Raw genomic sequence first — 14,587 nt, forward strand, 5'->3', positions numbered from 1 at the left:
AGTTCCTTTACTTGTTACATTTGTTTCCTTAAAAAACAAATCGTTACATGTGTGATGGACGTGGTTGGCAATATCAAACAGCATTATCAACTCTGTCCTTAGTTGCTAATCATTATGTATGAAGACAAAAACATGTCCCCACACGGGACTGACCCATCTTATATACATGTAAAAGCATCACCCTTCCCATTCCCGATTCATTCCTCAGCCCCATCCATGCCTTTAATTAAACGAACCTCGGGTCGTATTGACAGATGTATTTTAGATCTCAGTTTTATGGGTTTATTTTAGTTTATACAACCTTAGTCATTACAGTATTAATTTACCATGGATTCCTGATGACAAATCATAATTGCAGCGAAGCCTCAATGGACAGCACCTGTGTAGTCCAAGAACTTGAGGGAAAGGAAGAAAATAAAACGTGTCATTCAAAAGGCTATGCTTGAGATAAACCATCTGATCATCCTTGATTGTGAATGAATATATTAGTATATCTAGACCAAAGTTAACCAAAATCAGTAAATCGATATTTAACAATGTACTAGCAATATTCATGATTTGACTGATAATGCATAAACGACCTAGAAGCAAAACAACTTATCCTTTTGAGCAACTGATGTGAATCCTGAAATTTTACAATTGCATCAGATGTGTAAGGGAGAAGATTTTGCATCCAAAAAGCATTTAACTATGGAGAAACTCCTCGGCATTACAATAGCATTTCCAAGGCCAATGTAATGAGTGAAAATAGAGAAGAAAACCAAGCAGAGATTATGCAGCAGGGGGTGGGAAGTGGTGAGGCACATGATCAGCATGAGGTGGAAAAATAGGAGGAGCACACGTGTGAAATTCACTAATTCAAGGCTACGTGGATTCGAATATTGATAGTAGTATAAATTGGTGGTTAGAGGAAAGAGAAAGGGGCGGTAATTGATTCGATTTTCTCTCTCTCTGGACTTGGTTGCTTTTGGAAAACAGTCCCTCTGTCATTTCCATTTTCTGTTATTGCTATTTGTTCTTTTCTGTACTGAATGCGAAGATGGGAAAAGAAATAGCCTCAGGCATGAATTGCCATTTTCATATAACATCATAGCTTTCTATTGCTATATTCTTCTTTACACATAACAGCCAATCTCAGTTTGATTCCCTTTTCAAGAGACAATAAGGATTAACATTGTCAGAAATCACAAATGAGGATTGGAATCTCAAGGTGAAGTGAGACCTCCAAGTCTGCCCCTATTTGCAACATCCAAAAATCTATTTTCCATGAAAATATGCTGCTTCTCAACTCCAATCAAAGATCCCCTCAGTAATTTATTTCCAAAACCAAATCAACATAAACAAATGTAGATGGGTTATCTTTGATCAACAAAATCTAGTATCGTCAAACAGGAATAAATTGCCTGTGACATGACTGTTAAACCAGAAGTCTAAACCTGTGATTCAGCACAAATATACTATCCTTGATCCATCTTATGCTTTGGCATTGATTCCCTATCCTTATTAATAAATGTGTTGTACCTCAGTCAAATACTGTGATTACTGATTGGCATAAGATTGATTCATGAAATTCTCAAGAATGGGATAAACTGATATGGTATCACTATGACTTCCTCTCAATTGAATTTCCCCAAGTGATTTACTTACCAGAAATCTCTGCAAGAACAGAAGCCATCCTTGAAATGGTGAAACCGACTTGAATCTCTCAAGATAATTTCCCTTTTGGCCGTCTTGGACATGAACTTCGCCATCTCATGACAATCACCACATACTCGTAGGTTCTTGGTGACCCTAATTGTCCTTCCAGGCGGCAAATTTAATATACCAAAAGCCATAGCTAACTTCTCACTGTGTCCACACAAAGCCGTTTCCTTCTCCAAGTCATCTGCATTAATCAAGGCATACCTCATCTTCGGAGAGTAACCTTCATTCTTCATTTTAATTCTCAAATTATTCAGTAATGAGGCTATCCTTTCAGCTTGAGGGTGTGAAGTATCTGCAGAAACAAAGATGGTAAATTTTCCTTGGACCTCAATCCAGCTACAGCCTGGGCTCTTTTTTAGACCCCGCTTACCAATCCTCTCTCTTAACTTCTTTACTTCTTCCCACTTTTTGGCCTCTGCATAGATGTTGGCCAGAAGAACATAATATCCTGTGTTTTCTGGCTCTAGCTCAAAAACATGTTCTGCCACTTTTTCTGCTAGATCCACATCATGATGGATCCTACACCCACAAAGCAAGGCACCCCAAATTGTTGCATCTGGTTTAATTGGCATTGTCTCAATGAACTTGTAGGCCTTCGATAGATTTCCAGTGCGAGCAAGGAGATCTACCATGCAAGCATAATGCTCTAATTCGGGCTTCATGTTGCATTCACTTATCATGGAATTAAAAAATTCCCACCCCTCGTTCAGTAATCCAGAATGACTGCAAGCATAAAGTATAGAAGTGAATGTAATCTCATCAGGCTTAATACCTGCAATCCTCATCTTCTGAAAAGTTGCAATTGCTTCATTTCCAAACCCATGCATACCATACCCAGCAATCATAACAGTCCAAGTGATCAAATCCTTCTCGGGAATCATATCAAAGAGCAACTGTGCATGAACTAGTGACCCGCACTTTACATACATATCGATAAGTGCATTTGCTACATGCAAATCTGATGAATACCCATTTCTCAATATGCGCCCATGTATCCCTCTTCCTATCTCTAGAGCAGCTAGGCTTCCACAAGCTGGAAGAATGCCAGCCATTGTAAAGCCATCAGGTCTAGACTCTTCTTGCATCTCAACAAAAAGTTTAAGAGCTTCATTAGGGAGAGAGTTTTTTGAATAACCTCCAATCATGATATTCCATGAGACTGTGTCCTTAACAGGAATTCGAGAGAAAACTAAATAAGCTTCTTCCATGCTTCCACATTTTGCATACATATCCATGAGTGCATTAGACACAGGCAAGCTCAAGGACAAGTTGTTCCTTCGAAAGTAATTGTGTACCTCTCTGCCTTTATCCAATGAGTTGCTACAAGCGCAAGCATGAAGGACACTAGTCATGGAATAAACATCTGGAATAACCCCTTTGCTTTCCATTTCATAGAATAACCTTATTGCATCATCACACAGACCTTCTCTTACATAAGCAGCAATTAATGAAGTCCAAGAGACAACAGTTGTTCGACCCATCTTCTCAAAAGCTTGAATTGCGTCAGTTAAATCACCACATTTTGAATACATGTCTAGTAAGGTATTGTTAAACATAACTTCCCTACTAAAACAAGTTTTCACTCCGTGACCATGAATTGCTCTACCCAATGAAAGACTACCAATATTTGCACAAGCCACAAGAGCATTAACCAAGGTAGCCAAATCCACAGCAACCCTCAACATAAGCATTTGAATGAAAAACTCAAGTGCAGTGTGGGAAAAACCATTCATCACACACCCACTTATCATAGAATTCCAGGACACAACATCTCGATCACCCAATTCATCAAACAACTTGTGTGCACTGTCAACTCCTCCATTTTTGAAGTAAGCTGCAATTAGAGAGTTAACAACACTATTACAAGAACCAAAACCTAGTTTATAAACATACCCATGAATTTTTTTACACTCTCCTATCCTTCCCAAAATAGCAAAACATTTTAAGATACATGAAAAAGTATAAGAATTCCCTTTAATTCCCAGTTTCTGCATTTTTCTAAAAAGATATATACTTTCACGATAATCACTAATCTTTGCGTATTGAGACATCATAAGATTCCACAGAAAAGCCTTATCACTGTGAATGTGATCAAATATCCGTCTCCCTTCTCTCAAATCTCCACAACTCACATACATGAATACTAGTTTTGCACCCAAAACCCCTTCAACTGGTATGCCACTGGAGTAGATAATTGAATGAACCATCTTACCCTCTTGCAAACGCTTGTACTCAGCACAGAGCTGCAAGATGGAACAGTAAGTGTTCAAGTCAAGTTCGGATTTTTGGGACATTTTGAGCAATTCCACGGCATTTCCGAGATCACCCACCTCGCAGAATTTGCAAATTTTGGCGTTTTCATCCAACATGGGATAGACACCGACCTTAGTGCTACGAGGAACATCCAAATTCAAAGATAACAAGCAGGTTATTGGAGATTGTCTGAAGAAGATGAAACAATTCCAAGGTTTAGCATACTTTGCTTTATGACAGTTAAGAGTTGAGTAAGTACTGAAGTTGGTTATGCTTTTTGCCATTGTCAACAACTTACTAGTCCTGTCTCTGCTGTGACTCTGTCTGTTCTTCTTCAAATGCTACAGCCAATTTTGTTTTCATAATATTTTTTAGAATTTTTTTTAAGAAAGAACTTGAGTTATCATGTATATTCTCCGACCCCACAACTGTATTTAAATATTGTTTTTGTTACATAAACTACATTTAAATATGTTTTAACTTCTAGCATTTTAGCTTTTTCTATTTTGCATTTTATCCTTATAAACATCGTTATTTTTTCCTTTATTAATTTTCCGTCGACATAATTAATTTCTGTCAACTACTTTCAATTTAAAAGAAACTATAAAGAACAAAACAAGATCAAAGTAAATTACTTGAAATATCAATATGCAAGAAAGAAAATCAAATGTAAATTACTAGAAAAATAGATGCATGAATTTTAATCCACCTAATATTTTAAAGCTGATAATCAAGAACTAATCTATATTTGTAAGATGTGATTTTTGTTGATCAAACATTATTTTAATACAGATAGTAATCAAATTTAAAATTTTCAAGTTGATCCGTGTATCCTAAAAAAAAAATTGATTATTCCTTTAAAAATTTGTTCGAAATATATTATAACACGATATATCAGTTAATAATTTAAATATAATAAAAATTTTACCATGTATTCGAAAGATATTTTTGTTGTATTTTTTGGAAGATGTAGAATCATTCATCCTAATACAGACCTTACAACCGTTGAAGAAATAAGAGACTTGATTAAAATACTTGAATTTGAAGAAAGAAGTAGAAAAAAGATATAATTAAAAATTACTTAACAAAATATTGTAACATAATTTGAAAATTAATTCAAATAGTAATTATGTAACTTAAAAGCAGACTTAAATCACTAAAAATGTAAATTAAAGTGAAGGCAAAGAATAAAAATGCTTCAATAGTTGAATTGAAAAAAAAAATGTCTTAATCTAAACTTTTCACTAAAAAAAAAAAGGAAAAACCAAGATAAAAGTGTAGGAACGTAATTTCTTTTATTTAAAATAAAAATATACATTTGGCTCAATATATCAGGAGTTAATACCTGCCAATCAAACCAAATTAGTTTAAGAAAAATATTTAGGACAATAGCGCTAAATAAAATAAAAACGTGAAGTAATTAATGTTGTTTTGTGTAAATGTTTTTATCCACTAAAATTAACATATAAGTCTTATTTATAGGTTTTCACCTGTAACAGCGAAGAAATATAATACTAGAACATGCATGTGTTTAAATTAATTACACAGGCACGATAAGATTATCTATGACATGTGCCTCAATTTATGTGACACTAATCCAAATTCAGTTTACTTTTTAAATGCAAGAATGAAGTATGAAATGGTCTTAAAGTAATATATAAGCTTGATAATTTAGATCATTTATATAAAGCGCCAAAACACAGACATGAGACATGCGAGCGAGAATACTTGTGAAATAACTTTTTTCTTTTTAAGGTAGAAATATGTCATATTACCTCCAAAGATTTTACAAATAAGCTCGAGAATACTATTTTTGTTTCAACGCGACAGAAAAAATAAGTTACGCAGTGGTATGGCAGGCCATTACCTCCAAAGATTTGTTTGTCAAAAGAAGAATTTGAATCAATTTAGCTAAGCTACGTTTGTTAAGCACGATTATACTTGAAACCATATTAGAATGACAGCCAAACAAATGAAGAAGAGAAAGGAACCTTTTACTTTTTGTTTGTTTTGCAGCAAATTCTGTACTTAATTCTCTTCTAACACACAAGATCTATTGCCACCAAATGTGAAATACTCTCTCTCTTTCACTCTCTATATTTACTTAAGAACAACACATTCAAATCTTCAGATTAAAATCCAACTAAATTGTGATGATCCGTCATAGTATGTTGCCAGAAATCGATCATCACTCACTATATTTAGCAAGTATGAAGAATTGAGGGCAAGGGTAATAGAGCTGATTCACCAGCTAAAACATATTTACACGAAAAAACCACGGCAGAACAAATGCTATAACCAGGCATGCCATCAAGAAGTTACAAAATGGCTGTCCTCGCCAGCATCCACCAAATCTACGTGATGAGTTACCATCGTTGTTCATGAATCTTTCGTTCCACTTTTCCATAAATCCATAATCAGTAACACCCGAAACATTTTTTGCAGTCTCACCACATATTTCACATAACCTGCGGTTAAAAAAGCTAGCTCATATCAATAATTTATTTGATAATATTGTAACAAAAGGCACTCACTTGACAAGAGACCATTTTTCAAATTTAGCACCATAACATAGAACATAAGAACCTAAAGATTATGCAGAGACAAGTTAATTGGGGGCATTAGAGGGAGATTTTACAGAACTTACTTTAACAAATGAAAATCAATTATGATCTTGTATAAGCTTTTCTTTTTAGCCTAGAAGAAATTGTTAAAAGGGATTGTGAATAATATCTATGATAATTCGGTTTTTAATCAAGCTCAATGACATCGTATGATCTATGTATTCGACCTCACCTAGAGGAATAAGACTTTTGTTGTTGTATTTCAATAAGTTTTATGAAGTAATTAATCAAAATAAGCTCTTTCCAAACTTATGAATAAGCTTTTATGTGATAAGCTCGTTTTGAACAAGTGCTCAATTAAGTTGATGATCCAAACTAGTCCCTTTACATATGATACAAGAATTAGGATTGACAACGATTGATCCTTTATACTAGATTGTAACAAAATGGTTCTCACTTGACATCGGACCAATTTCCATTTGAAAGTAGGAACTTCAGAATTATTCAATGAAAAACTAGTTTACATTTATGTTGTCGGAAAAGAGGGATTGACAAATATGTCCCCATGATATCTAACAAATTTTTCGCTAAAATGACAAATCATTTTGTGGTGATAAAAGGATAAACTTACTTCTCCTAGTCCATGCCCCATATGTCATCTGAACAGAGAAACATCAGATCCAAAAGAATCTTCACCAAGACAGTTACAAGCGCATTTTTTCAAATATCAAAGACAACCGACACTAATATCACAATCAGATGCAATAATTTGCTAGTTTCCAAATTGAGACTTGACAGTATCATATGGATGTCAATTAACCTCAACTCACAGACATTAGAAGCAATTTGCTAATCATGTTTATATCTAACCCATAATCTTACACCCTAAAGGAGAAAAATCCACTGGTGTCTGGATACATTAGCTTATTAGCTACAGGAACTCCAAACATACTGATGGCTGCTGATACACACTATACAACTATGCTGGGTGCAGTAAAGATGATATCAGTTCTCCAACTGGAGATGTACCAATCCAAACTCCAAATCAAATAACAGGGAGCTACACTAACCAGTTCACAGATGGTAATGACAAAAAAATTCAATGTGAAGAGGTCGACCTCAAATTAGTGGCAAGCATAAGCCCAGCCATGAATCAACATATTTATAAGGATTTCACAAGGCTCAAAAGATTTTAAAAAGACAGGTCAAAAAAAGAAAAGACCTATCCAATATTATTGTTGAAACTTGAAATTAATAAATATTAACAAGGTAAAAACAGCATGCAAAAACACAGCAACAAAAGGGCAAGAAGAATATTTGCTTCCAGAAATTATGCCAAACTGGATAATTAAGGTAAAAAAAATAATAAAAAAACCTTACAAATCCATCCATATTTAGGAATTCAAAATAAGGCAACATCAGGAACATGATCAATTTTCAAAGCTTCAATGCAAAATCTCAATAAAAACACCAATGTTATTGTTTAACTAGAAACAAACAGATATTTGGCAAGAACATATACCTGTTCCCCTTGAGCCTGAACCACGCCTCAGCACAATGAACATGTGCAATGCCTAGCTCATCTTTACATGCGCAACCAAGCAGAATCAAATCTGCACTCGTTGCACTACTAGTAGTGCCAACAGTTGTTTCATCCGACGGTTGCACAGAAGCTAGATGGCAAATCCTACAAATCTTTTCACCTTCAGAATTCTCGTATGACTTTTTGCGGCTGCTGCACTTTATATCAATCACACATGAACTTTTATCAGTTTCAGACACGCCTTCAGGTGCTTTCGTGGATTCCAAGCTCAATTCAGATTCATTAACTTTTGCTTCCAATTTCCTATTTTCTTCATCAACACTCTCAGTCTGAACAGACTCAATTACAACCACAGTTTCAATCACTACCGGATTAACCGAATGGTTTGAATTATAACTAGTTCCTTGATCAACCCCAAGCAATTTATTACCACTGATATTTTCTTGATCATGCTTATCCTGACCCTTTATTTCTTCTAGCCCCTCCTTCAGCTCTTTATCAGATCCCAAATTCTTACCCACCTCTCCTGAAGTTCCAGCTTCACCACTCATACCACCTCTGACACCATCAATTGCAACCCCTTCAACCAAAGGACTCAAATCCCCATCTGCCCCTTCATGAACCGAACCCAACACCTCACCTCTTCCTTCACTTCTGTTTTGATCCATTAACAATTCCTTTACTCTCAAACCTGAAAAGATACTCCAAACAATGCCACAGTACAAACCCTACCTAAAGCTCCCTTTTTTATTATAATTACAGGGGATGAATAATGTGATCAAATGTGAAAGGTGGAAAATACATATCTTCCAACGACCCACTTCCTGATTTGAGCAGATATTCTTACAAATAATCAATTTTTTTTTTTTTAAATGAAAACTTGGAATGTCACCTATGAGAGGGATGACCTCACTCTCCAAGGAAACAACCCCCAAATAGCCGCAAAGATATGGAGTTTACCTCTAAATATTAAATTCCACAAACGAGTTCAACTAGGATATGCTTCAATCCAACCCACGCCAGGTAAAACCTGAGTGGCATGATTCAACGGGTTAGCGGAAGAAAAAAAAATGCAATTAAGTGGGGAAACAGGAACTGGGAAAAACAGTAAGACAATGATTTTGAGTGCAATTGAATCAATTATATGAATTGGGTCGGTGAACAAAGCAAAGCAGATAAAAGGGTTACTTGTCTTTATCCGACAATTTTAACAGTTACTCATTTTTATAATATTATTATTGGAATGTCATTTATGAAAATATCTAAAAATATGTTTGATGAATTTTTAATATTTTTAAAAATATTTTAAAATTTTAAATTAACTAAAATAAAAATGATCTGTAAAAGTAGGTTAAAATATAAGTTTTCACATTTCATTGAAATACAAGTTTTTCATTCTTTATCATAGGAATCAAAATAAAATTAATTTTGTGATTTTTTTAAAAAATAAATTATACTTAGAAATATTCTTTTAAAACTCTAAACAAACGTTAGAATATTACATATTCTACTCAATATTTGAGAGAATAAATTTTTAATCCGTGAAGCAAATACATTCTTAATTATTAATCAATAAAAGATAAATACAAATGACTCAATGTTATATATAAAGGATAAATATTTATTTATTTATTATAATTAAGAATACAAGTATTTGTAATTTTTTCATATAGTTTTTTTTATAGTTTTTTTTATAGTTTTTTTATATAGTCACTCAATTAAAAATATTAACATCATTTAAAATACGTGATGAATTTCTTAATTTTAACAATAAGACTATAAGAGAAATATTACCAACACTAATATTATAAAATTACAAATTTTGATAAGTATAGAGTTTTACTTAATAATTTTTCTGATTTAAAAGTTGAATTTACCAAAATAATTTTCAATGATTAAATCAATAATATGATTAGAAAATAAACTGGGCTTACTTAAAAAAAATTAATACAAAATGTTATTAATATTTCTTTTTAATAATTATTTAAAAGTAATATTAATGATTATTTTGATTAATCAGCCATCTACGCCTAACAAATATTAATTAATAATAGTTTAATAACTCCTTTGTTCTCGGTAGTTTTATAACTTTTTTTTATATAATTAAAAACATTGCATTTTAGTATGTATATATGCCTATTTTATTTTATTAAATTTCTATAATTTTATAAATTTACCTTTTAATTCTTAAAATAATAGATAATTGAGATTAAAAAATGATATATACAAAAATTATTCCTTTTATCCTTTATATATAAAAAGTTACTAACTTATAAAAATCCATTAAATAACATTATACTTAATTTAAAAGATAATTTTTTTTATATAACTTGTATTGTTAATAGATTAATAAATATACACACTTATATTAAAATATAAAAAAATAATAATTAATACATTTTAAAGTAGATATTGATTGGTTATAATCATGATGTATAAATTAATAACGAATCCATAAAAGTAATTAAGATAATTAATTTTCTTTAATAATATCATAAAATTTAAAAATATATTTTTTAATTGATTAGTTTAAATAATTGTTGTATTAAATAACATTACACTTAATTTTAAGAGATAATTTTTTTACATAACTTGTATTGTTAATAGATTAATAAATATATACACTTAAAGTTGAATTATCACCCTGAGAATGTTTTTTTGAAAAAGTAAAATAAAAATGATTTTCAAAAAATTGTATTTAAAAAAAATTATATAACTATCAAACTAAGATTCACTTTAAAATTCTTTAAAATATAAAAATATTTTTGTATATCAAACTAGAGAGAGTTAAAAATAAGATTTATATCATTGTATAAAGTAAAAAGGTAATTAAAACATTAATAATTAATTGCGGAAGTTTCTCATTGAATATTATGATCTGCTGCTAGAGTTTGACGTGAGCAGCAGTTGTAACGGGCAAATGGGTGGAGTGCCGTAATCAGAAGCTCCTCCAACTAGGACCTATATATCCTGCGGTCAAGTAGCAGAAATTTTAATTTCTTGGAAACGAACAACAAAATCATTTTTTGACCCATTCACTCTTTTACTTATCGGCCACTAATCTTTTAGCCAGAAGACAAATAGTCAAAATAAAATTTAACACTGATAAAAAGTTATCATTTATATATAATTTAGAATCTATTATGTTAACCACTAAAAATTAAACTTATGATAATAAATAAGTAGTATGATTTGACTTTTCAAGTTAATATATATTATTTTAAGATAATTTTTTTGTTATCTCTCTTTTCTTTTGATAATGAAAAGTCACAAAAGAAAAAAAATAGGCTAAAATTCTAATTTGGTTCTTTATAATATTTTAAAATTTTAATTTATTCTTACTTTAATTTTTGAATTCAATTCAGTTCTATCTATTAAAAATGCTAGTAATGTTTGTCTTCCGTCTAAATTTCTCAAACGCTGTTTAGAAGTGTTCATGTAATTGAGAATCAGGGGCGTGATTGGGAATTACGGGCATGATTGAGAATCACGAGTGTAATTCTCACGGCTCTTAAAACGGTATTTGAAAAATTTAGACGAAAGATAAATATTGTTAGTATTTTTGACAGGTGAGACTAAATTGAACCCAAAAATTAAAGTGACACTAAATTAAAACTTTAAAGTATTATAAGAGACCAAATTAGAATTTTAGCTAGAAAATTATATTGTGATTTGGACATTTAACTTATTTATAGACAATCATATGCTTATCTTTTAATATTTATATTTTTATTCTTTACAAAATTAAATTATCCTTTAATTACTACATATTAAATGTTTCATATCCTTTCAAATATCTAATTATTTAAATGATTTATATGTCATTAAGTATCCTTAATATATAATTATTCACATATAAGACCAAATTAATTAAAAATTCAACACAAATATTATTCAATAATCACTTCCTTTTATTTGTGTATATTATTAATTTGTTGGGTTCTTTTCTTATGTGTGTGTCATTGTTATTATTCTTCTTTTTTCGTGTGTTTGGTGTTCAATTCTTCCTTTATTTGTTGTGCCTGTAATGTTTAAAATAAATATTTATTTATATAATTAAAATTTATAAATAAATATTTTTCAATATATAAATTTACTAGTATTAAGTAAAATAATTAGAGTACAATAGATATATGTAGATATAGATTAAATCTTCTTATTTTAGTGATGAAAAATTGATATATACAAGATTTCAAATTCTATTGTTATTATCGTAAACTAGAAACATGAAAATATAATTGTAAACATACAAGGCAAATCCTTAAATTGCCATAAAAAAGTGTTATTGAAAGAGATATGTGTAACTGTTATGAACTGTAAGTATCTAAGGTTATTGATGAAGTTCATTTAATAAGTTTTTTTGGAGGTACTAAGTTAGAGAGATGGGTATTTAGTTGCTTAAGTTGAAAAAGATAAAGATGAGTTTGCAAGAATTAGGAGCCGCTACGTAATCTCGAAATGATATTTTGAATTGAAAATGGCCTAAAAAGAGAAAAATATCACACTTTTATTTTTTGACAGCAGAGAAAATTATCACATTAAATTTTGAATCAACTAGAAAAAAGTATCAATATAATTTTCTCTGAAGTAACTGTAGGACTGTAGCGATGCATGTCTTTTGGTGATGAGTTGTAACAAGTGTAATAATATTATATAACTGTATTCGTCTTTTAATTAGTGAGGGAGAAGTTGAACTTTTCTACCATAGAAGATTCAAAACTTCAAGCATTAAGCTTGGAACAGTTTGAATTTTATATTTTTAAGGATTTACTTTTAATACGTTAATGCGATGAGTTGTGATTTTGTTGATAAATATTTTGTAAATTTATATTGATTATAAAAAAAATGTAAGTATATTTAGTTTATGAAATTGAAAGTGTTGCAACTTTTTTTTTTACTACATAACGATAATAAAAGTAACATTGTATTCACTTTATATAACACGTTATGTTTTTAGGTGTTTTACTTAATTATATATGATTTATGATTAACTATTATTTTGTTGTGATTAATGTTGTTTTATGGCTTTAGAAGTTAAGTTAAGATATCTTGAGAGTTAAGTTGATTGAAGTAATTTGAGTTAGGTGTTAAGTTAGTTCAAAATTAGTTGTTAGATTTTTCTAAAAACTAAATCTCATAAATTTGTTTTAATAAAATTAGGAAGATTAGAGAGAAGTTTTTTGGAGAACCAAGAGACTCTTTCTCCCTTTTTTCTATCGAATCATTTCTTCTCTTTTTCCTATAGTTGAATCCACTTGATTGAGTAGAAGATTCATATTCCCTAGTAGGAATCCCGGGTCAAAGTTGTGTAGTTTTCTTTTTCTTTTCCTTTCTTCTTGGTGGATCAACTAGAGGTAAGAGAAGTTTGTGTTTGATGTTTGTTGAGCTTTAAATGATGATTTGTTGTTTGAATTCACTATTTGGTGACTATTTTAGAATTGAAATTTAAAAGGAGATGATGTTTAAAGTTGCCTATAGATAAGATTTAATGAATTTGATTTAATTTGAAGATGTATATGTGTTGCTTTAAGTTGTATTTTGATAGTTGAAGTTGTAGAGTTGTATAACATTTATAGTTGAGTAAGTTGTAAAGTTGTTAAATACATGATGAAGATACATATCTTAATTGAGATATATAAAAATTATAGGAGAATAAATTTTTTTATATGTGTGTGAAAAGATAAAGATATATATATATATATATATATATATATATATATAGAGAGAGAGAGAGAGAGTAATATTTACTTACTTCAAAAATAAGTCTTAATAGACTTATTTTATTTAATAACTTATGTTTTATATTAAATTTTAATGATCCAATCATTAAATTAAAAATTCTCAATATATAAATTAAGTTTATAATTTTTTTAATAAACTTAAAATTATTTAATATTTTAATTCATTAATTTAAACTGAGAAATAATTATTAGAAAAATTATTAGAAAAACACACACACATCATTTAAAGATTCAATTGACACACACGTCTAATACATCCCCCTAAGACACACACTAATCTTTTAGATATTCAATTGATACACACACCCCTAAGACACACACTACTCCTTTAGAGATTCAATTGACACATACGCATCCCTAATACACTCCCCCTAAGACATACGCAAGTATACATATGCGTATACACACTTAATTATTTAGAAGTTCAATTGACACACCGACCACCCAATCCTTTAGAGATTTAATTGACACATACCTAATCCTTTAATATTGATAAAATATATCAACTTAGAGATTCAGTTGAGAAATATTGAATATTTTAAAAATTACTTAAGAAAAAAAATGTTATACTTAAATGACTAAATTGATTGTTCTTTCATTTTCATGAAGAGAAGTACCCATTTCTTGATGTGAGCTAAAAATGCTTCCTTAAATAGGCAGTCATGAATTTGATATTAACATTTATATGTATATAAAAATATTATTAGAAAGAGTTTCTGCCTTTTGGCATCTAAACTTTAATAAACTAGTTTTTTTTTCTCATTTTATGATGAATTTGGATG

At 30.4% G+C, this 14,587-nt stretch overlaps 2 protein-coding genes across 4 annotated transcripts; both read right to left on the reverse strand.

Annotated features, from left to right (window-relative positions):
• Positions 1-505: 505 nt before the first annotated feature.
• LOC109812722 (pentatricopeptide repeat-containing protein DOT4, chloroplastic-like) lies at positions 506-4,397 on the reverse strand. Of its 3 annotated transcripts, none has more exons than XM_029274264.2 (2): positions 3,917-4,397; positions 506-3,538 (listed from the first exon to the last, which is right to left on the reverse strand). In XM_029274264.2, exons 1-2 carry the CDS (start codon positions 4,239-4,241, stop codon positions 1,644-1,646), a joined length of 2,220 nt encoding a protein of 739 aa, XP_029130097.1. In that variant the 5' UTR covers positions 4,242-4,397; the 3' UTR covers positions 506-1,643. The 3 variants fall into 3 exon arrangements, with proteins under 3 accessions (XP_029130097.1, XP_082922180.1, XP_020232341.1); XM_083066054.1 differs by having other exon boundaries at positions 506-4,146; positions 4,256-4,329; XM_020376752.3 differs by having other exon boundaries at positions 506-4,396.
• A 1,533-nt stretch (positions 4,398-5,930) lies between these two features.
• Positions 5,931-9,185, reverse strand: LOC109812738 (uncharacterized). The gene is made up of 2 exons (XM_020376775.2): positions 8,044-9,185; positions 5,931-6,425 (listed from the first exon to the last, which is right to left on the reverse strand). The coding sequence occupies exons 1-2, from the start codon at positions 8,730-8,732 to the stop codon at positions 6,209-6,211; spliced, it is 906 nt and encodes a 301-aa protein (XP_020232364.1). The 5' UTR covers positions 8,733-9,185; the 3' UTR covers positions 5,931-6,208.
• Between the last annotated feature and the right edge of the window lie 5,402 nt (positions 9,186-14,587).

The sequence above is a fragment of the Cajanus cajan genome, chromosome 1 (genome assembly GCF_000230855.2).
Source record: "Cajanus cajan strain Asha chromosome 1, NIPB_CcT2T_4, whole genome shotgun sequence".
Lineage (NCBI taxonomy): Eukaryota > Viridiplantae > Streptophyta > Magnoliopsida > Fabales > Fabaceae > Cajanus > Cajanus cajan.

What these genes read in the sequence shown, in the direction of transcription:
- LOC109812722 (XM_020376752.3), bottom strand. Translation starts at nt 4,241, where the DNA reads ATGGCAAAAAGCATAACCAACTTCAGTACTTACTCAACTCTTAACTGT.
- LOC109812738 (XM_020376775.2), bottom strand. Translation starts at nt 8,732, where the DNA reads ATGGATCAAAACAGAAGTGAAGGAAGAGGTGAGGTGTTGGGTTCGGTT. An exon ending in TTCAGGCTCAAGGGGAACAG is followed by an intron (nt 6,426 to 8,043) that starts GTATATGTTCTT and finishes TTTTAACCGCAG; the next exon opens with GTTATGTGAAATATGTGGTG.